Source organism: Trachurus japonicus, chromosome 9 (genome assembly GCF_045865225.1).
Source record: "Trachurus japonicus isolate A0001 chromosome 9, Traja_1.0".
Classification (NCBI taxonomy): Eukaryota; Metazoa; Chordata; class Actinopteri; order Carangiformes; family Carangidae; genus Trachurus; species Trachurus japonicus.
The window spans coordinates 5611977-5634429 of NC_140915.1; the positions used below are offsets into that span (position 1 = coordinate 5611977).

Here is a 22453-nt window from a genome sequence, read left to right on the forward strand (position 1 = left end):
AACTACTTTATAATGCTTCAATTTTCCTCAACAAGTTGGGCTGTACCAAACAAGAATTGATGTACTGCATCTACTGTAGATGAGGAGCCCATTAACCACATGTCCAATAGGCAAGACAATTTCATGAAGACAAGGGACAGACAAACATTTAAAGAGACACAAAACAAGAAACAATAACAGAGATTTACCGGTCTGTGGATGGTACTATTCTTGGACAGATACAGTTCTATGTGTTGTAATGAAGAAAACCAACACAGATCATCGGAACCTGTTCTGTAATAATTAACTCAAATATGAATCTTGGACATGTTTGTATATTTGATGCTAATGAGCAGGATGTGTGTTTCTATGTGTACAGAATAAGATATTTCTACAATCATGAAATAATCACTGTCTTCTTGATTTCTTTTGTGTACATTTCAAATGACTTTGTAATAGTTTTATGTCATTTACTCAGTTGGGGAATGTATTGTTTTAATACATTTTGCTAAAACTGGATTTACATTGTAGCCTGTCTGTTGTTGATCAGCAAAGATTACCACCCAGAAATAGAACAGAGTACAGGATGGTGTTTATAATCTGATTACTGACTGTCATCATCAGTGATGGTGGTTTTAAGTATTCACCAACTAAATGTGGCAAGGTGAAGAGGGCCCGGGCGGGGATTGAACCCTCACCTCCCGGGTTAGAGTCATGCGCACTTGACACTTGGCCAATAGGACATCCCCTTGGGGAAGTAGCCAGGGCGCACAATCAATTGGGGGCATAGTGACAGGAACCTCAACTGTCACATAAACATTATAATACCGTTGAACTGACTGTTACTATTCATGCCTTTTATTTCATAGATGCAGTGAAGACAGACAGGAAATGGGGAGAGAGTGGGGAAGTGACCTGCAGTAAATGAGGTCAACTCAAAGCTGTCTGTAAATGAAAGAAATCTACAAGGCAGAATATGTGATCAGTGGTACAGCAACATTTTTCCTACTAGATTTTATTTCAAATGTTCAAATTCAAATGCTTTTATTTTGGTATTTTTAGGTGTAACTACGTCACTGTGGGTGAGGGGAAGCTACTTTCACTTTCGTCCTGGACGTCAGAGCAGAGAAACGTTCCGCGGAGCATTAAAGCTTTAAAAACCTAATAATTAAAGTTGCGTACTGCTGAGTAAATGTGCACTTCGTATTCACTAATATGTTTCACAATATAGGCTACACAATAAAATCTATTAGAAACTTTAACAGATATTTATTTTGTGGTCTGATCATGTGTAACTAGTTGACATGCAGCAGTAACTTCGGAGGATGGTGGTTGAAGCTCAAACCAAAGAATTTCTCTTATCAGAATTAGGAGAAAAGGTGTTTGCGCTCTTGCTCACTGTCCAAAAAATCCTCTTTTCAGGTGCGTAGGCCAACAAACATTTGAGAGCAACAGGAGGAAAAGGCTCGCACACTGATCAAAAATGGCAATGTCCAACCATGGTGATAAAATAAAATAAAGAAACAAAAATAAGACAAAAACGTTTTGGCCTACACAGCCATCTTCAGTCTGTCTTAAGGGGCAAATCACACACCTGTGCTCTATTTGTAGATTGAGGCAGAGTCAAACAGTGGGTGGATCCATACATGTTCCAGGGCCACATCTTGTACCACAGGGTGAAACCTGAGACTATTGAAACAATTAAAGTATAATAAAACCTGGTACACCCTGACCCTGACCCAGACTGAAGATGGCAGTGTAGGCCGAAACATTTTTGTCTTACTTATTTTTGTTTCTTTATTTTATTTTATCACCATGGTTGCACTTTTTTGTTGTTTGATGGACCATTAAATCTTTGTTGCATCTGTCAATCTCTGGTGGACATTGCCATTTTTGATCAGTGTGCGAGCCTTTTCCTCCTGTTGCTCTTATCAGTATTAGAACAGATTTCATTGCAAAGTAGGAATTTCATCTGGTGTACACTAGTATGGTACAAAAACACAAGAAACAGGGACGGTTAATACATGCAATAATAAACATTCCATCACAACAAAATATGAATAAAGAAAGAAGTACACAATCCACAGTAAACTGGCAAGATGAATTCTATACAAAGAGCAAAGCTTCTTTACCACACTGCATCCTCCAACACAAGGCAAAACACTGATAATTACTGGTAATTAATTAACTTACTATTTTTGTGTTTTTGGGCCTGTCCCCATCCGTCTGTCCCCAAAACCACCGTGACCACCAGGACGTGATGGCAGAGAGTAAACACACAGGTAACCTCCATTAAACTGTCAAACATGTATCACATTACAAGTGTGTGTTTGTGTTTGTGTTTGTGTGATGATGATAGTTTTGCTGCTGTCGTCTTTCAGCATCAGTCATGACACAGAAGTGTTTGGCTTCAGCAGAACTGCTCAGAGGTCAGAGGTCACAGTGCAGCAGTGACTGAGTCTCTGAGCTTCACGTCGTCATCGTTTGTCTCTGATGCGTCCAGCAGAGTGACGTCATGGCGACGGCAGCAAATGGTGAGTCCAGTCCGACTCTGACATAGACGACACTGTGGTTCACTGTTAATGTTAACTCAACATCACACCACCCAACACCATCAGCAGCACCGCCACTGTCCAACTAATGACATACACATTCATATTAAAACAAACTAGAGAAATGTAATATAAAAAATACACAATGTATAAATAGGTTAATAAATAAACCTGTACACGACCAAGAGAAAAAGAACAGAGCAAAGATAAATGTTGAACAGGCACTGAAACTTTTCCACTTAAACAGTACAAAAAAAAAATCACAGAACTAAAACATATCAAATGACAACATAAATATATTCTATGGTGGTTAAAATTCATAATGTAAATGTTTTGCTTCTCTCTTCATCTTAATCATTGTAACTAATTATTACAACCATATTTAAAGCTGTATGGAGGTCTGATGATCAATGCACAGATTAGTGTTGTCAGAAAGTCTGTAGCGCCCTCTTGTGACTGAACTCAAACATTGTTGGGTATATAGACTCTTCAAGGATGGACATAGAAGTATCTTGTCTTTGTAATCATCCAGTTTGTGAATCAGTGTAAAACACACATGTTTAGTATTTGTGTCCTTATGTCAGTTTGACATTCACTTTGTCAGTAGAACTGAATTGTTTTGCTTAAAGCAGAAGTAAGCGATCCGGTCGTTTTGGCTAATGCTGCGTTCCAGGCAGGCCTTTGAAACCGTAAATTACAGCTTCAAGTCACAACTTACGACTTTGTAGCGTTCCAGGCAACCCACTCGTGTTTTTCCGACCTGTTTTATCTGTGAAAGTCACTATAACGGCCACTCGTAACTTCTGACCCGACACTTCACAGGTCGGAAAAACACGAGTTACGAGTTTCCTTGAACGCACCATAACAGTCCTCGTCCCTACGCCACCACATTCACGGCGTCCCTTGGCTGCACACACAGCCCTTCATGCCGTTCTCTCTCCTCATTGGATAAAAACTGTAGGATACGATAAATGTTTTCTCCTCGGCTCAGAGCAGAGCAGAGTGACTGACAGACCCGTGTTTCAGACCAAACACTCTATGTAAGTGATTGCTGTCGGAAGATATAACTATTTAAGACTTATATTAACACAAATATATCACTTACTTCTGCTTTAATGCTGTGGTTATTTCGTCTGACCACAACACCCCTGTTCTCTTCCAACTTCACTGGCTCCCGGTACAATACCGCATCCACTACAAAAATCTTCTCCTCACCTACAAAGCTCTCCACAACCTAGCCCCCACTTACCTCCGCGACCTTCTCCATGTATACACTCCCTCCCGCTCCCTCCGCTCAACCTCTGCTGGACTGTTAACCACCCATACGTCACGCCTCAGTACGATGGGTGCCCGAGCCTTCAGCTGCTCAGCACCAAAACTCTGGAACTCCCTCCCACCACACATAAGACAGTCAGACTCCATCACGACATTCAAGTCCCAATTTAAAACCTGTTCAAACTGGCACACTCCCTATAATCCAGACACTCTGCACTGCACTCACTTTCATCTTGATGTTTTGTTTGTTTTGTTTTTATTGAATTTGATACTTTCCACTCCTTTTTTGTAAGGTGACCTTGGGTGACTTGAAAGGCGCCTCCAAATAAAATGTATTATTATTTTATTATTATTTCTTCAACCGCTCCGAACTGGTGTAACACAGTTTTCATTTTCCAGATGTTTTTGTAGCTGTAGTTTAACTCTTGGTAGGTTTCATGTTCTCTTGGAAATTTCTAGATGCATATTCAACAGAAGCTGTAAATGTTGGTCAACAGGTGCCATGAAGTGTTTACTGAATGATTGAATATCTCAGTGGTTTATTGTTATAGAATTGTTTCAAACACACCATTTTCCTCCAATTATTCCTCCTCTGTGAACAACCTCTGGATATTTTATCTTCACAAATCACAGTATGTATAATACGATCAGGTTTGATCTGTAGTCTGATATTTATCTCTCTATTTTCACAGTGAAAAACGACTCTAAACCGTCAGAGCGCACAAGCAGCTATGACCTACTACCCCCCACTTGTAAGTCAAAGTGAACTGAATCAGATTCTGACCCTTTTTGAGAGCTTCCTCAACAGGGACAGTTTGTAGACTGTAACTCTCTTTGTGTTTTCTCCTCAGTTTCCGAGCTGAGGGTTGTTCTGCTGGGGAACAGCTGGTCTGACAGGAGTTCAGTGGGGAACTCCATCCTGGGAGAAACTGTGTTCAACACTGAGAAAGCTGCAAAGTGTTGTCAGAGTATCAGAGGACGGTGCACATGGAAAGAAACAGTCCTCATCAACACTCCAGATCTGCTGCATCCAAACATCTCTGAAGACAAACTGACAGAGTTTATAGAGGACTGTGTGAGTCTCTCTGATCCTGGACCTCATGTGTTCCTGCTGGTTCTGCAGCCTGAAGACTTCACTGAGGACCAGAGACTGAAACTACAAAGAATCCTGGAAGACTTTGGTGGTCGATCATTTAATCATTCATTGGTGCTGATATCAACACCCAGAGAGGAGAAACCAGGCTCTTTAGAAAAGTATGAGCAACTTCCAGCATTAAAACACATGATTAAGATGTGCAGATTCCGTTACTTGAGACAGAAGAACCTCGAACATCTGGAACTGATGACTCGCTTGGGTGAAATTGTGAGGGTAAACAATGGAGAACATGTGAGCAGTGATTTATCTGAGGGTGAAGCAGCTGAGATCCAACAACACCTGCAACCAAAGAACACAGTCCCTGTGAACATGGATCCTGCTCGAGCTGCTGGTGAGTTTCTCACCACAACATATTGAGATCTTCGGGTTTAGATGTTCAGTCAGTCTCGTTATCAGCTCATAGTTTTAGTGTTAATGATCCAATGCTGGATTCATTAGTTACAGCTTAACTCATTGAGTGCCGCGCTCCTTTCCAAAGTTTTAGTCAAGTGTACCGGCAATCTAGTGACACTAAGAGCCTCGCGGGTGAGAGCAGAGCGGCTGCTGCATCCACATGCAGAACTCGGTTTGCAAAAGCCGAGTTATGATAAAAACGTCCAGATCATGAGCTGTCATGAGTTTTTGATCGTCATCTATTTCATTTCTGCTCGTCATAGAGTCCCCAAATTTACACATAAGGTGTGTTAAAGTGTCTATTTTCATCATTTAAAAAAAAGCGGAAAAAGTAAAATTACGTTTTTGGCACTCAACGCATGAGAACGAAAAACGAGAAATTATGTGGTTGGCACTCAATGAGTTAATGTGGGACTAGATTGTAATTTAAACATTCATAATCATATTAGATGAAACCTCATGTTGGTTATCTAATCATTTCACATTGACTGAGTTAAAGTAATTAATGATGATGTCATACCTCTTGTCTTGTCTTGTCGTCTCACAGCTCTTGGACTCAGGATTGTGTTGTTTGGTAAAAGTGAGGAAGAAGAGACGACACTTGGCAACTTCATCATGAAGAAGAAATCCTTTCGCTCTGACAACTTCTCTCCAATCAGACATTGTGAGTGTGACCATGGAGAGTGGAGAGGAAAACCAGTCACAGTGGTGAAAACTCCAGACATGTTCAGTTTATCTGTAAAAGCACTGATAGAGGAGATGAAGAGCTGTGTGTCTCTTTGTTCTCCTGGACCAAATGTTCTGTTGCTGTTGGTGAAGCCTTCTGAGTTCACTGAGGAGAACAGGATAACTCTGAACTTCATCCTGAGTTTGTTTGGTCAAGATGCTTTTAAACACTCGGTGGTCGTCACCACATATCATCATCAGCTGGAGGAGACGAGTGTCTCTGTGAACAAGCTGCTTCAAGACTGTGGAGGACGACAATACCACATGTTTAAAAATGACCATGATCAGCTGATGGAGAAGATTGAGAACATCGTGAAAACAAACAAAGGAACCTTCCTCACCTTCACCGAGGAGCCTGAACCCATGAAAGCAGCTCTAAACCTGGTTCTGTGTGGGAGGAGAGGAGCAGGGAAGACTTCAGCAGCTGAGGCCATTTTAGGTCAGACAGAGCTTCATTCAGTCTCCAACTCATCAGAGTGTGTTAAACATCAGGGAGAGGTGTGTGGACGTCAGGTTTCCCTGGTGGAGCTTCCTGCCTTGTATGGAAAACCTCAGGAGGAAGTGATGGAGGAATCACTCAGGTGTATCTCCCTCTGTGATCCTGAGGGCGTCCATGGCTTCATCCTGGTCCTACCTGTGGGTCCCCCCACTGATGAAGACAAAGGAGAGTTAAAGACCATTCAGAACACATTCAGCTGTAGAGTCAATGACTTCACCATGATCATGTTCACTGTGGAGTCAGATCCTACAGCTCCAGCTGTTGTTAACTTTGTCAGAGATAACAGAGACATCCAGGAGCTCTGTCAGAGCTGTGGAGGAAGATCTGTTGTTGTCAACATCAAGGACAAACAACAGATCCCTGAGCTGTTGGACACTGTGGACAAGATGAGACAAATGAACAAATCATGCTGGTACACAAGAGAAACATTTACACACGCCCAAATAGAAAAAATCATACAACAAGAGAAACAGATCAACGAGCAACAAGCTGAACTGCGGAGACTGACAGAGAGGATCATGCGTAAGTTTAGCTTACTATACAGTTTTTGAGTACAAGTCATTTTTACTGTCATTAACACCTCATTTAACATTTACAGTGGATATTACAAGTCTAGACACCCCCCATAATATATATGTATGTATGTAGCTCCTCTCGTGCCTCCATAGCTATATAAAGAATATGGTAGATTGTTGTCACATTTAATGTACACCCAGACCTTACACAGACTTACAACAATGACATCACCTTGATGCAGCTAATCGGATGTCAGGAAAAGCTTGGTACAGCGGCTGGACTCTGTTTGGGTTAATCAGAGTCACTTCCAACTGCCCAGTTATAGGAAGGTGTCCTAACTTATGCAAGAACATTGATGTAGTTTTATTTTTTCTGTAGTTTGTGTTGTTATGTCACATTAACGGTATAAAAAGTTTAGGTCTTTTGTCTAATTTTTACATTGCAGCAATCTGACATTTTCAAAGGACTGTCTAGACTCTTTATATCCACTTTAAGTCCACGCTGGGACAGCACAGCACAGATAACTTTGTGTTTTCTCATTTCACAGGTGATGAAGAAACTCAGAGTCCAGACTGTCTGAGGGTTGTGCTGATAGGGAAGACAGGAAGTGGAAAGAGTTCTTCAGGAAACACCATACTGGGAAGAAAAGAATTTGAAGCTCGATCAAGTCAAACATCAGTCACCAGGTTTTGTCAGAAAGCTCAGGGTGAAGTGGACGGTCGTCCTGTTGTTGTGGTCGACACTCCTGGTCTGTTTGACACGACCTTGTCCCATGAAGAGGTTAATGAAGAGATGGTGAAATGTATCAGTCTTCTGGCTCCAGGTCCACATGTCTTCCTGTTGGTGATACAGATCGGTAGACTCACAGACGAGGAGAAGGAGACACTGAAACTCATTAAGGAAGCATTTGGGAAGAATTCAGAAAAGTTCACCATCATTCTTTTCACAAGAGGAGATGAGCTGAAACATGTTGAGCTGTCCATTGAAGAGTACATTGGAAAGAAATGTGATGATTCCTTAAAGAAGTTGATCTCTGACTGTGGAGGAAGATACCATGTGTTTAATAACTATGATAGACACAATCACACACAAGTCAAAGAGTTGATAAAGAAGATCGACACCATGGTGAAGAGAAATGGAGGAAGCTGCTTCACTAATGAGATGCTGCAAGAGGCTGAAGCAGCTATAAAGAAAGAAGTGGAGAGGATCCTGAAGGAGAAGGAGGAAGAGATGAAGAGAGAGAAGAATGAACTAGAAAGAAAACATGAGGAAGAAATTAAAAAAATGAAAGAAAAAATAAAAGAATTAGAACAGGAGACAAAACACTGAATGGAGGAAAACATAAAGAAAGAACGTGAAGAGATGAATAAAGAACAGGAAAAGAGGACAGCAAGAGCAAAATGGAGGTAGAAATTAAACGAAAAACATGGGAAGAAGAACTCAAGGCAAAAACAGGGTCAGAGTTGATGAGAATAAGAATGGAATATGAGGCCTGGAAGATGGACATGCAAGAGAAGTGGAAAAAACGTGAACATGAAGATGAACAGAAACAATCAAGAATTGAACAACTAGAGGAAAAGTACAAGCAGGATAGAGAAAAATATGAAAAGAATAGAAAAGAAGACGGAATCAGGAAAGAACAAGAAGAATTGAAACAAAAAGAATTAGAAGAAAACTATAATAAAAAAGTGGAGTCTCTGAAGAAGACATACGATGAATTCAGAGAGAAATACTCCAAAGACTTCGCTTCTCAGAAACAAGAGCATGAGAAACAAATAAAAGACAAAGATGTCAAGTATGACCTGTTAAAGGCACTGTCAGCCCACAATGAAAATGAAAAGAGGGGAAAACATCAGCAGGAAATCAGTGACTTAGTAAAATGTGTGACCAAGAAGACTGAAAATGTAACGAAAATTAAAGACATACTGATAATGCATGAAAACCAAATGAAGAAAGTGAGAAATCAGGCAGAAAAATACAACCTGCAAATAATCCATGAGAGAGAAATAAGTCATTTGATACAGACACTTCTAACAGAAGTTGAAACAAAAGCCTCTTGTTGTATTTTATGAGGTGATGTGTTTGACATACAGTACCATGGCATGGGGAAACTGTAGTTGTACTTTTGTAGACTGACTCCAGAGGAGCTTTTTTATATATGGTCATGGTGGTGATCCAATGATTTGATTTTCATGTGAAAATAAAGATCACAAAGTTTACGCAGCGTAAACAGTACAGGAACTAAGCAATGGCAAGGTTGTGAAAGGTGCTGCCTTTGATCAAGACTTACAGTAAGAGACAAAATATTATATGTATTTCTGGGTAACACTTTATAATAAGTACACACTATTAACTATTAGTTAAGCACAAATAAATACTGAATTCTTCATTTATAATGCATGAATACTCATTAGTATGTAGTTTATTATTACAGTTAGTGCTTATTAATGAGTAAAATATTTTTAATTGTGTTTATAAACTACATACTAATGAGTATTCATGTGTTATAAATGATTAATTCAGTATTTAATGCTTAACTAATGCTTAATAGTGTGTACTTATTATAAAGTGTTACCCATTTCAGAAAGTTGACTTTCTCAGTTAATTGCATGACCTAACTTTTTTGTTGTCGTTGTTCTGTAACAATTAATTAAATATGCATTTTAATCTTGGACATGTTTGTGTATTTGACTAATGGGCAGGATGTGTGTTTGTACATGTACATAATAAGGTATATTTCTACAATCATGAAATAATATCTGTCTTCTTGATTTCTTTTGTGTACACTTCAAATGACTTTTTTGTGTCATTTATGTAGCCTACTTGGGGAATGTATTGTTTTAATAAATCTTGCTAAAACTGGATTTACATGATCTCTCTGGCTTCAGAATTAGAACAGAGCACAGGATGATTTTGTTTTTTATGTTTGTAATCTGATTACTGTGCTTTTGTCATCAGTGATACAGCTGCACAATTGATTTGAAACATTCACCAATAAACATCTTTATACTGCTGAACTGACTGTTCGTTGATGCCTTTGCCTTTTACTTGATAGATGCAGAGAAAGTAGGGAAGTGACCAGCATAAGCATAAATAAGCATTTGAGTCTTGGACATGTTTGTATATTTGATGCTAATGAGCCAGGATCTATGTTTGTACATGTACAGAATGCTATTTCTACAATCATGAAATAATATCAATGACTACATGAACGTTTTTCCTATTCGATTTTATTTCCAATGTTGAAATTTAAATGCTTTTATTTTGGTATTACAGGTGTAACTACGTCACTGTGGATGAGTGGAAGCTACTTTCACTTTCGTCCTGGACGTCAGAGCAGAGAAAACGTTCTGCGGAGCGTTAAAAGCTTTAAAAACCTAATAATTAAAGTTGTGACGGGAAGCATCGGCCCTGTTGGTGGATCAATAACCTTTTAAAACGATCATTTTTAGTGCACGGTTAAAAATGGATTGATTATCGATCGTCTGGTGAGTATTGGCTATTCATATTATAAACCTGTTTTATCAGCTTTCTCTAAAACATTTCCTCTGCAACTCGTTTTCGACGGAGAATAAGTTACAGTTTGAGTACAGACATGTCAGTGAGCGACCGCGTGTCTGAACAAGTTAGATATTGTTTAATGTTTAATCTCAGGCTCGGATCAATTCAACAGTCGCCATTTTGAGTTGAAGTCAGTGAGGGTGTGATCATGATTTCCTCATTTTAGCTCCATGTTATTGTTACATTTTATGTAAAAAATGAGAGTCAGATAGAGTCCGTATGAATTGATTATATTATTGTCTGTTCTGTGACTTTTTGTGGACATTGTCAGTATTTTTTTCTCTGTTTAGTGTCTAGTATCCAGTGCCCTGACCAGAGTTATGACCTATGACCTCTCTGTGCTCGTCTTGTCCAAACACACTGCTGAGTTGTGCACTTCGTATTCACTAATATGTTTCACAATATAGGCTACACAATAAAATCTATTAGAAACTTTAACAGATATTTATTTTGTGGTCTGATCATGTGTAACTAGTTGACATGCAGCAGTAACTTCGGAGGATGGTGGTTGAAGCTCAAACCAAAGAATTTCTCTTATCAGAATTAGGAGAAAAGGTGTTTGCGCTCTTGCTCACTGTCCAAAAAATCCTCTTTTCAGGTGTGTAGGCCAACAAACATTTGAGAGCAACAGGAGGAAAAGGCTCGCACACTGATCAAAAATGGCAATGTCCACCAGAGATTGATGGATGCAACAAAGATTTAATGGTCCATCAAACAACAAAAAAGTGCAACCATGGTGATAAAATAAAATAAAGAAACAAGGGGCAAATCACACACCTGTGCTCTATTTGTAGATTGAGGCAGAGTCAAACAGTGGGTGGATCCATACATGTTCCAGGGCCACATCTTGTACCACAGGGTGAAACCTGAGACTATTGAAACAATTAAAGTATAATAAAACCTGGTACACCCTGACCCTGACCCAGACTGAAGATGGCTGTGTAGGCCGAAACGTTTTTGTCTTACTTATTTTTGTTTCTTTATTTTATTTTATCACCATGGTTGCACTTTTTTGTTGTTTGATGGACCATTAAATCTTTGTTGCATCTGTCAATCTCTGGTGGACATTGCCATTTTTGATCAGTGTGCGAGCCTTTTCCTCCTGTTGCTCTTATCAGAATTAGAACAGATTTTATTGCAAAGTAGGAATTTCATCTGGTGTACACTAGTATGGTACAAAAACACAAGAAACAGGGACGGTTAATACATGCAATAATACACATTCTATCACAACAAAATATGAATAAAGAAAGAAGTACACAATCCACAGTAAACTGGCAAGATGAATTCTATACAGAGAGCAAAGCTTCTTTACCACACTGCATCCTCCAACACAAGGCAAAACACTGATAATTACTGGTAATTAATTAACTTACTATTTTTGTGTTCTTGGGCCTGTCCCCATCCGTCTGTCCCCAAAACCACCGTGACCACCAGGACGTGATGGCAGAGAGTAAACACTGACTCACAGGTAACGGCCATTAAACTGTCAAACATGTATCACATTACAAGTGTGTGTTTGTGTTTGTTATTTGTGTGATGGTGATTGTGATGCTGCTGTCGTCTTTCAGCATCAGTCATGACACAGAAGTGTTTGTCTTCAGCAGAACTGCTCAGAGGTCAGAGGTCACAGTGCAGCAGTGACTGAGTCTCTGAGGTTCACGTCGTCATCGTTTGTCTCTGATGCGTCCAGCAGAGTGACGTCATGGCGACGGCAGCAAATGGTGAGTCCAGTCTGACTCTGAAACAGACGACACTGTGGTTCACTGTTAATGTTAACTCAACATCACCACCACCCAACACCATCAGCAGCACCGCCACTGTCCAACTAATGACATACACAGTTATACAAACTAAACACACACTCATATTACAACAAACTAGAGAAATGTAGCCTAATATAAAAAATACACAATACATGAATAGGTTAATAAATACACGACCAAGAGAAAAAGAACAGAGCAAAGATAAATGTTAAACAGGCACTGACACTTTTCCAGTTAAACAGTACAAAAAAATAGAAATCACAGGAATAAAACAAATCAAATGACAACATGAATATATTTTATGTTAGTTGAAATTCACAATGTAAATGTTTTGCTTTTCTCCTCATCTTAATCATTGTAAGTGATTATTAAAATCATCTTTAAAGCTGTATGGAGGTCTGATGGTAAATGCACAGGTTAGTGTTGTCAGAAAGTCTGTAGCGCCCTCTTGTGGCTGAACTCAAACATTGTTGGGATTAGACTCTTGAAGTAGAGTTCTAGAAGTATCTTGTCTTTGTAATCAGCCAGTTTGTGAATCAATGTGAATCACACATGTTTAGTATTTGTGTCATTATGTCAGTTTGACATTTACTTTGTCAGTAGAACTGAACTGATTTGCTTAATGCTGTGGTTATTTCTTTAAACTCATTGAACTGTTGTAACACAGTTTTCATTTCCCAGATGTTTCTGTAGCTGTAGTTTAACTCTTGGTAGGTTTCATGTTCTCTTGGAAATTTCTAGATGCGTATTCAACAGAAGCTGTAAATGTTGGTCAACAGGTGCCATGAAGTGTTTACTTGAATGATTGAATATCTCAGTGGTTTATTGTTATAGAATTGTTTCAAACACATCACTTTCCTCCAATTACTCCTCCTCTGTGAACAACCTCTGGATATTTTATCTCCACAAATCACAGCATGTATAATATGATCAGGTTTGATCTGTAGTCTGATTTTTATCTCTCTATTTTCACAGTGAAAAACGACTCTAAACCGTCAGAGCGCACAAGCAGCTATGAACTACTCCCCCCCACTTGTAAGTCAAAGTGAACTGAATCAAATTCTGACCCTTTTTGAGAGCTTCCTCAACAGGGACAGTTTGTAGACTGTAACTCTCTTTGTGTTTTCTCCTCAGTTTCTGAGCTGAGGGTTGTTCTGCTGGGGAACAGCTGGTCTGACAGGAGTTCAGTGGGGAACTCCATACTGGGAGAGAAAGTGTTCAACACTGAGAAAGCTGCAAAGTGTTGTCAGAGTATCAGAGGACGGTGCACATGGAAAGAAACAGTCCTCATCAACTCTCCAGATCTGCTGCATCCAAACATCTCTGAAGACAAACTGACAGAGTTTATAGAGGACTGTGTGAGTCTCTCTGATCCTGGACCTCATGTGTTCCTGCTGGTTCTACAGCCTGAAGACTTCACTGAGGACCAGAGACTGAAGCTACAGAGAATCCTGGAAAACTTCGGTGATCGATCATTTGATCATTCATTGGTGCTGATATCAACACCCAGAGAAGAGAAACCAGGCTCTTTAGAAAAGTATGAGCAACTTCCAGCATTAAAACACATGGTTAAGATGTGTAGATTCCGTTATTTGAGGCAGAAGAACCTTGAATTTCTGGAACTGATGACTCGCTTGGGTCAGATTATAAAGGAGAACAACGGAGAACATGTGAGCAGTGATGTATCTGACAGTGGAGCAGCTGAGATCCAACAACACTTGCAACCAGTCCCTGTGAACATGGATCCTGCTCGAGCTGCTGGTGAGTTTCTCACAACAACATAATGAGACCTTAGTCTCGTTATCAGCTCATAGTTTAAGTGTTAATGACCCAATGCTGGATTCATTAGTTAGAGTTTAATGTGGGACTGGATTGTATTTTAAACATTCATAATCATATGTAGTGACGTTTCTTTTCCTCGAACCATAAAAGAGAGTCACTCACTGTTGCTGATGTAGTAGCTTATAGTTGACGCGTGCACGGTGCTAGTAAACCAATTGCCACAACGAAGTTTACCATAAAAAAGGGATTTATTTGTACAAACCAATGGAACGATACCTTCCTGGCACAGCACAGCATGTCACTGTCAAAGAATTGTTTGCTTCCAATCAGCAACACCTGCCGATTAGCTCGGTTTAAATAAGCCCCCCGTGACATATGCCCCACCTCACTTCCTGTGTGAGGGGAAGTTACAAAATAAAACACTAAAATACATACCAAAATAAAAGCCGAGAATGGCTCCTCCATCATATTAGATGAAATCTCATGTTGGTTCTCTAATCGTTTCACATTGACTGAGTTGTTTGATTGATTGATTGATTGATTGATTGATTGATTGATTGATTGATTGATTGATTGATTGATTGATTGATTGATTGATTGATTGATTGTATTTATTTCAAACCAAACAAAAATCATATCTCACATATCTCACATACAACACAAAAACATCCACGGCCACGGGACACCATATAACCAAATATCGAAGGACAAACAACAACAACAACAGACACTAACAACAACTAACACTGTTTAAAAAGGGGATGGAAGAAGCAGAGCTTATCAGTTTCCAACCCCAAACAACACACATACAACACAACCAAAACACAAAGTCACTCTCCAAAGTCCCTCCCCCCCACAGTCATCACATTAGTTTACATCATTTATCTCTCCTCCTCTCTGCTATACATTTCAAACACTCCTTTTCTAAACTTACTTTTAAATTGATCAACACTTTTGCTGAGTTTAATCTCTACATCCAAGCTATTCCATAGAATAACCCCTCCGACAGAAATACACATACTTTTAAGAGTCGATCTTACACTTTGCTGTTGCAGTTTGAGTTTTCCTCTTAAGTCATATCTTTTACAACCTTCCCTCTCATGAAATAATTTTTGGATTATACAAGGAAGAAGATTATTTTTTGCTTCATACATGATTAATGCAGTTTTAAATTTTACCAAGTCAAAAAATGTTAATGCAGATGCCTTCAAAAAAAGTGGCTTAGTGTGATCATTGAACCTGTGATCATTGACTGAGTTAATGATGATGATGTCATATCTCTTGTCTTGTCTTGTCTCTTCATCTCACAGCTCTTGGACTCAGGATTGTGTTGTTTGGTAAAAGTGAGGAAGAAGAGAAGAAACTTGGCAACTTCATCATGAGAAAGAAATCTTTTCGCTCTGACAACTTCTCTCCAATCAAACAATGTGATTGTGACCATGGAGAGTGGAGAGGAAAACCAGTCACAGTGGTGAAAACTCCAGACATGTTCAGTCTGTCCGTGGCAGCACTGATAGAAGAGATGAAGAGCTGTGTGACTCTTTGTTCTCCTGGACCAAATGTTCTGCTGCTGTTGGTGAAGCCTTCTGAGTTCAGTGAGAAAAACAGAAAAACTCTGAACTTCATCCTGAGTTTGTTTGGTCAAGATGCTTTTAAACACTCGATGGTCGTCACCACATATCATCATCAGCTGGATGAGACGAGTGTCTCTGTGAACAAGCTGCTTCAACACTGTGGAGGACGACAGTACCACATGTTTAAAAATGACAACAAACTGTTAATGGAGAAGATTGAGAACATTGTGGAGGAAAACAGAAGAACCTTCGTCACCTTCACTGAAGTGCCTGGACTCAGTAAACCAGCTCTAAACCTGGTTCTGTGTGGGAGGAGAGGAGCAGGGAAGACTTCAGCAGCTGAGGCCATTTTAGGTCAGACAGAGCTTCATTCAGTCTCCAACTCATCAGAGTGTGTTAAACATCAGGGAGAGGTGTGTGGACGTCAGGTTTCCCTGGTGGAGCTTCCTGCCTTGTATGGAAAACCTCAGGAGGAAGTGATGGAGGAATCACTCAGGTGTATCTCCCTCTGTGATCCTGAGGGCGTCCATGGCTTCATCCTGGTCCTACCTGTGGGTCCCCTCACTGATGAAGACAAAGGAGAGTTAGAAACCATCCAGAACACATTCAGCTGTAGAGTCAATGACTTCACCATGATCCTGTTCACTGTGGAGTCAGATCCTAAAGCTCCAGATGTTGTTAACTTAGTCAGAGATAACAGAGACATCCAGGAGCTCTGTCAGAGCTGTGGAGGAAGATCTGTTGTTGTCAACATCAAGGACAAACAGCAGATCCCTGAGCTGTTGGACACTGTGGACAAGATGAGTGATGGAGAATCCAGATGCTTCACTAAAGACATGTTCACTATTGCTCAGATGGAGATGGTTTCAAATCTCAATACTGAACTTCATGACATCAGAGAGATGGGAGGTATGTTATGTACATGTGATCCCTCAGTTATACTGACCTGTTGATGTGTGCACAGAGCTGCACATTGCTGTTTTTCCTTATGTTCCATTCAATACATAAACAGTAGAACATCGTCTACATATCCCACTTAGGGCCTGATCTACTAAAGGTTTGCTTGTATAAAAACGTGTGCAAACTTGATGTCACCCGCAAAAAAATGGGCAAGGCAAGGCAAGGCAAGGCAAGGCAAGGCAAGGCAAGGCATCTTTATTTATATAGCGCATTTCATACCAAGGCAACTCAATGTGCTTTACATAAAGACAAAACATAAAAAAGCAAATAAAAGTAAAATAAAAGAAAATAGATAAAGTTTTAAGTTCTCAGCTATAAGCACTTGAAAAGAGAAATGTTTTTAACCTGGATTGCAAGCTGATCTACTAACCGAGTGCACTGAGAATTGCGTCTCTCAAAACGGACAAAAAAGCGATGCATTTAGCTCGTTTGCCTTGATGAATATGTAAATATGGCCGTTTCTGCCAGAACGTGCAAAATATTGGAAGGAGTAGATACAAATAGATTTATTTAGCACACGCAACGTGATTTATCAAACCTGAAACAGATTGCGGTGGAAGTCTTTATTTAGTACGTTTGACAGGCAAGTATTGTCTAGCACAGCTTTTTTTTTTCTTTTATTGATTTTAATATCTGCCAGGGCTAAAGCTCTCTGCATTTCCTCTCATCTCACCCCGTCTTTGATCCCTCTGGTCAGTGTGGCCTTAACAAGAGCTGATGGAGGAAGCTTCTGGTCGGGGGGAAGGCCAACTTAATGGGAGGACTGGATGGCAGACTGGTTCGTGGGAAGGGAGGGCAGGCTGGTTTAACAGCAGGGGAAAAGGGGGGCTTTCTATTTAGTTTAGTTTTAGGCCATATTACTCAGCTCTAGCTAGTTTTACATTTACAGTGTGAAGATCTATCTGAAGTTTACACTCTTGCTTGGAAGGTTAGACTGACAACACAAATAACTAGTAAACATCACTGTGTCAGTGTTTGTAGAAATGGGTGTTAAGGTCTTTACACCAAACTTAATGTTAATTTTTGGATCCTTAGGGTGTGACGTTCTTTTGTATTTTAAAAAGTTCAAGTCAGTGTCACCAAATATTCACAGAGATTTTCTGCTAACAAACAAACAAACAAAACTAACCAAAACAGTTGATAGAGTTATGAAGTGATTGTGAACATACAATATCTTATAGTTAGGGCCACGGGCAATCGCACCGGGCACTGGTCCCAACAGCTATGAAATAGCTGCAGGGACCAAAGCCCGGGCACTACTGTTATTGTGTGGATTTTTTCTTATTATTCTCCTTCATCTTCCGGACGCTTTTTCGGTCAGCAACTAGACAAATTATATATCAAAACGTGCGTCTTGATCGGGATCGGTGTGCTATTACTTTTCTCAACAGTGTACGAATTTTTCGCGACATAAGTCGCGAAAAACTGCGCAAAATTTTGGATTGAAGTTAATGGGACGGGCGGGAAAAAAAGAGCGAAAAAGACCAATCATTGGAGTTTAACAAAAGTCTACTGCTCAGGCATACTTTCACCTAGAGACTCCATTTAAACTTTAACGCTTTAACGCTCGTTTAAATGTTTATAAACAGAGACACAGCTAAATCAGACTGACACAGGATGCAGCTACTAACTAACTATGTGTCAAGTCAGTCACACACACACACACACACACACACACAGACTCTAGAGCCAGCTTCATGTGATTACAGTCACACACACACACACACACACACACAAACACACACACACCTTCATGTGATTAAAACACAGTTAACGTGCAACAGAATTTAAACTTAAACCATGATTTAATCTGGTTTTAAAGTTAAACCTTGTTGGTGTCAAATGCGTCAAATGCCTCTCGTGGGAGCAGCTGATAGAGTCCCCCCCAGCTGAAAGCAGCCCACCCCACCAGCCAGAGGGTCCAGGATTATAGGGACTGCAGTGGAGGAAGGCTGCCTTAACACCCTGCACAATGGCACCCAGTACACAGAAGTTAGACAGGACCAGTCAGCCCATCACCTGGTCCGTTCAACAAATCAGTTTATGCTACTGTGATTTAAGTAGCCTAGTTAAATACTACAGTAATCATCATAGTGTATTGGCAGGAAAGACCATTTAAATCTGTATCAAATATCGATTAATGAATTAATCGATAATTTGCATGTTGGTCTTGGTTAAGTACCACCTTGAAAAAAAAAACAATGTTTTGTTGCTTAAGCTATTCAGTCATTCAATGGTATACTAAAATCCATGTGAAAAAAATGCTTCTCACTGTTCTCAGGTCAAATATTTATATGCGATTAAAATGCAATTAATTGCGATTAATTAATTACAAAGCCTCTAATTAATTTGATTAATTGTTTTAATTGAGTCCTGGCCCTATTACACAAGACACACACACACACACACACAGTTAACCTAATGTGGTTACAGCTCCTCCATATCAGTGCTTATAGAAAGATGATCATGTGTCTGTCTGATCAGCTCTGTCTTGACCTTAAGATCGTGGGTTTGATTCCCATGTTGACAGAGATGGCAAAATCGGCAGTAGCCCCGTGGCCCATTCAAAATTTCCCGAGAGGAAATTTTCTAGTTGTACTTCAAATTAGATTTAGTATTAAGTTACTGTTTGAGTGATCATATTCATTTTCTCCACAGTGTCTGAGCTGAGGGTTGTTCTGCTGGGGAACAGCTGGTCTGAGAGGAGTTCAGTGGGGAACTTCATCCTGAGAGAGACCAAGTTCAACACTGAGGAAGAACCAGACTGTTGTCAGAGAGTCAGTGGACAGTGGAAAGGGAAACAAATAGTCCTCATCAACTCTCCAGATCTGCTGGGTCCAAACATCTCTGAACACAAATACATTGAGAACTGCATCAGACTCTCTGATCCTGGACCTCATGTGTTCCTGCTGGTTCTGCAGATTGGGAGTTTCAGACCAGAGGAGAAAGACCATGTGGAACTGATCAAGAAGGTTTTTGGGCAAAAGTCAGAAGATTTCAGCATCATTATATTCACCAGAGGAGACGAACTGGATGATCGGCCGTTTGAGAGTTACATTGATGAGTGTGATCCATTTGTCAGAAAACTAATAAACAACTGTGGAGGAAGATATCAGGTCTTTGATAACAAAGATGAAACAAACCACACACAAGTCCCTGAGCTCCTGATCAAGATCCAGAACATGGTGGAGAAAAATGGAGGAAGCTGCTACAGAGCTGAGATGTTTGAGGAATTCACAAAAATACTAGAAGAGAGGATGAGAAAAGAGATGGAGGAGATGAAGAGAAAACACGAGGAAGAGTTAAAGATACTGAAAAGTAAAAATAGTGATCAGAAAGGAGAAATTGAACAAGAGAGAAAACTAAGAACAGAACAGCTGAAGGAGAAAGATGAATGCATCAACAAGGAGCGTGAGGAGGGGAGGAGAGAACAGGAAGAAGATGAAAAGAGATGGAATAAAAAAGAAGAAGCTCTAAAACAGGATTGGAGAAGAAAACTTGAAGCTGCAGAAAAAACTGTTCAGTCAGTAAAAGAGCAAGAATTAAAAATATTGAAAGAAGAAATTGAACAAGAAAGAAAACTAAGAGAAAAAGAGCTGAAGGAGAAAGATGAATGCATCAATCAGGAGCGTGAGGAGAGGAGGAGAGAACAGGAAGAAGATGAAAAGAGATGGAAAAAACAAGAAGAAGCTCTAAAACAGGATTGGAGAAGAAAACTAGAAGCTGCAGAAAAAACTGTTCAGTCAGTAAAAGAGCAAGAATTAAAAATATTGAAAGAAAAAATTGAAGAAGAGAAAAAACTAAAAACAGAACAGCTGAAGGAGAAAGACGAATGCATCAACCAGGAGCGTGAGGAGAGAAGGAGAGAACGGGAAGAAGATGAAAAGAGATGGAAAAAAAAAGAAGAAGCTCTAAAACAGGATTGGAGAAGAAAACTAGAAGCTGCAGAGAAAAGAGTTCAGTTAGAAAGAGAGCAAGAATTAAAAACATTAAAAGAAGAAATTGAACAAGAAAGAAAAGTAAGAACAGAACAGCTGAAGGAGAAAGACGAATGGATCAACCAGGAGCGTGAGGAGAGGAGGAGAGAACGGGAAGAAGATGAAAAGAGATGGAAAAAACAAGAAGAAGCTCTACAACAAGATTGGAGAAGAAAACTTGAAGCTGCAGAAAAAAGTGTTCAGTCAGTAAAAGAGCAAAAGGAAACTGCTGAGAGGAAACTGGAGCAGATTAGAAAAGAGATGAAGAGAGAACGAGAGGCCTGGGACAAGGAAAAACTGGACTGGAAGCAGAAGGAGGAGGAGGTGAAAAGCCTCAGAAAGCTCAAAGAGAAGTATGGTAAGACAAGTTCTTTACTGATATTGTGTTACATATTTCTGAACCCTAACCCTCTGTTATACTCATGTGCTGATGCGTGCACAGAGCTGCACATTTTCTGTTCCACTTTTGGCAGATATAAATGGAGATAATCTTCCAGTTTTACATTTATAGAGTGAAGATCTATCTGAAGTTTTTCCTCTTGGTTGGAAGATTAGACCGACAACACAACTAATACAGTGTTCGGGTGCAGTGGGAGCTACCGTTTGTGTCAAAAACACAGGAATATCAACTCTTGACTTGCTTGAAGTCTACATTTTTTTCCACAGACAGCGTCAGGTGGCTACTCAAACATGCGCCGAGAAGTTTTTTTTACTTGAAGCAAGTCAAGAGTTGATATTCCTGTGTTTATGACACAAACGGGAGCTCCAACTGCATGTGAACACACCGAGCGTCAACTTGGGTCTCGCGTGAGACTCTGGGAGACTTTGAATTAGATCTAGTTTTACCAACATGTCGGCTTGCTTGAAGTAAATAAACTTCTGGGTGCATGTTTCAGTCTCCATCTGACGCTGTCTGTGGCTTTGAGGGCTGTAAACAGCCTAAACAGCAGAACTTCAATCCGCTCCCATTCATTGCTGCCGTGGCGACGTGGGGACAGACACAACTACCACTAAACAGGAGCAATTAAACTGAAAATCTTCAGATTCCTTCTTTTAGACCTAAAACGTTAGGAAAATACACCCCTGAGTTGAATTTGCCCAGAATTGTCCTTTAACTTGGATCTATGAGGGTTTGACATGACTTTGTGACACTGACTTGAACATGTCTTCAAAATACAGAGACTTACTGATGTGAATAAACAAAGTCAGTTGATAAAATTATGAAACTAATGAACATGCAGTTGGTTCAAAGTGCAGTAGCTTGTATTTTGAGTAGATCATCTTGATATGAACATATTAGTCCTGTGTTGGCCTCTCTTCACTGGCTCCCTGTTCAGGTCAGAGCTGATTTCAAGGTGCTGTTGCTGACCTTCAAAAAGGGAGAGGAGAGGTATATCCTATACAGGATGAAATGGGAAAAAAACAGGATCACCTTTGACTACTGATATGGTAATGTTTAATAACTGATCATGTTTTTTCTGTAACAAAAACATTTCCTGTATTATACTTTGCTTCTAAGCCCACAGCATCTGTGAACATGTTTTCATGTTGTAGCAGTGCAGTGGCCATGGAAGAAGAGATGGGACAGGGGCACGGAACAGATGTGTAAATGCTGTGTTGCAGCAATGCATGTTGGCTGACTGAGTTACTTGTTAATAAGGATACATTACATTTAACTGACTAAATGACTAAACTGACTGACTGAGCATGAGGAGCACTCAAACAACTTCCTTTTGA

The 22453-nt window shown here is 39.9% G+C and overlaps 2 protein-coding genes and 1 pseudogene across 3 annotated transcripts; all 3 read left to right on the plus strand.

Annotated features, from left to right (window-relative positions):
* The first annotated feature begins 2230 nt into the window (after window positions 1-2230).
* Window positions 2231-8491, plus strand: LOC146980782 (GTPase IMAP family member 8-like; annotated as a pseudogene). Its single transcript, XR_015036618.1, has 5 exons — window positions 2231-2513; window positions 4499-4558; window positions 4658-5293; window positions 5903-7102; window positions 7644-8491. The product of XR_015036618.1 is annotated as a GTPase IMAP family member 8-like (transcript).
* On the plus strand, window positions 8414-9374 carry LOC146980783 (uncharacterized). The gene has a single exon (XM_085785775.1). It carries the CDS (start codon window positions 8497-8499, stop codon window positions 9166-9168), a length of 672 nt encoding a protein of 223 aa, XP_085641901.1. The 5' UTR covers window positions 8414-8496; the 3' UTR covers window positions 9169-9374.
* A 2655-nt stretch (window positions 9375-12029) lies between these two features.
* LOC146980784 (uncharacterized) lies at window positions 12030-22064 on the plus strand. Its single transcript, XM_085788006.1, has 8 exons — window positions 12030-12128; window positions 12229-12381; window positions 13399-13458; window positions 13558-14184; window positions 15516-16692; window positions 18723-18745; window positions 19398-21074; window positions 22054-22064. Exons 2-8 carry the CDS (start codon window positions 12363-12365, stop codon window positions 22062-22064), a joined length of 3594 nt encoding a protein of 1197 aa, XP_085644132.1. The 5' UTR covers window positions 12030-12128; window positions 12229-12362.
* Window positions 22065-22453: the final 389 nt, after the last annotated feature.

Bases quoted from the DNA above. Each gene is read 5' to 3' on its own strand.
- LOC146980783 (XM_085785775.1), top strand. From the start codon at position 8,497: ATGGAGGTAGAAATTAAACGAAAAACATGGGAAGAAGAACTCAAGGCA.
- LOC146980784 (XM_085788006.1), top strand. The intron at 13,459-13,557 runs GTAAGTCAAAGT...TTTTCTCCTCAG, and splicing joins TGAACTACTCCCCCCCACTT to TTTCTGAGCTGAGGGTTGTT. The intron at 14,185-15,515 runs GTGAGTTTCTCA...TTCATCTCACAG, and splicing joins GGATCCTGCTCGAGCTGCTG to CTCTTGGACTCAGGATTGTG.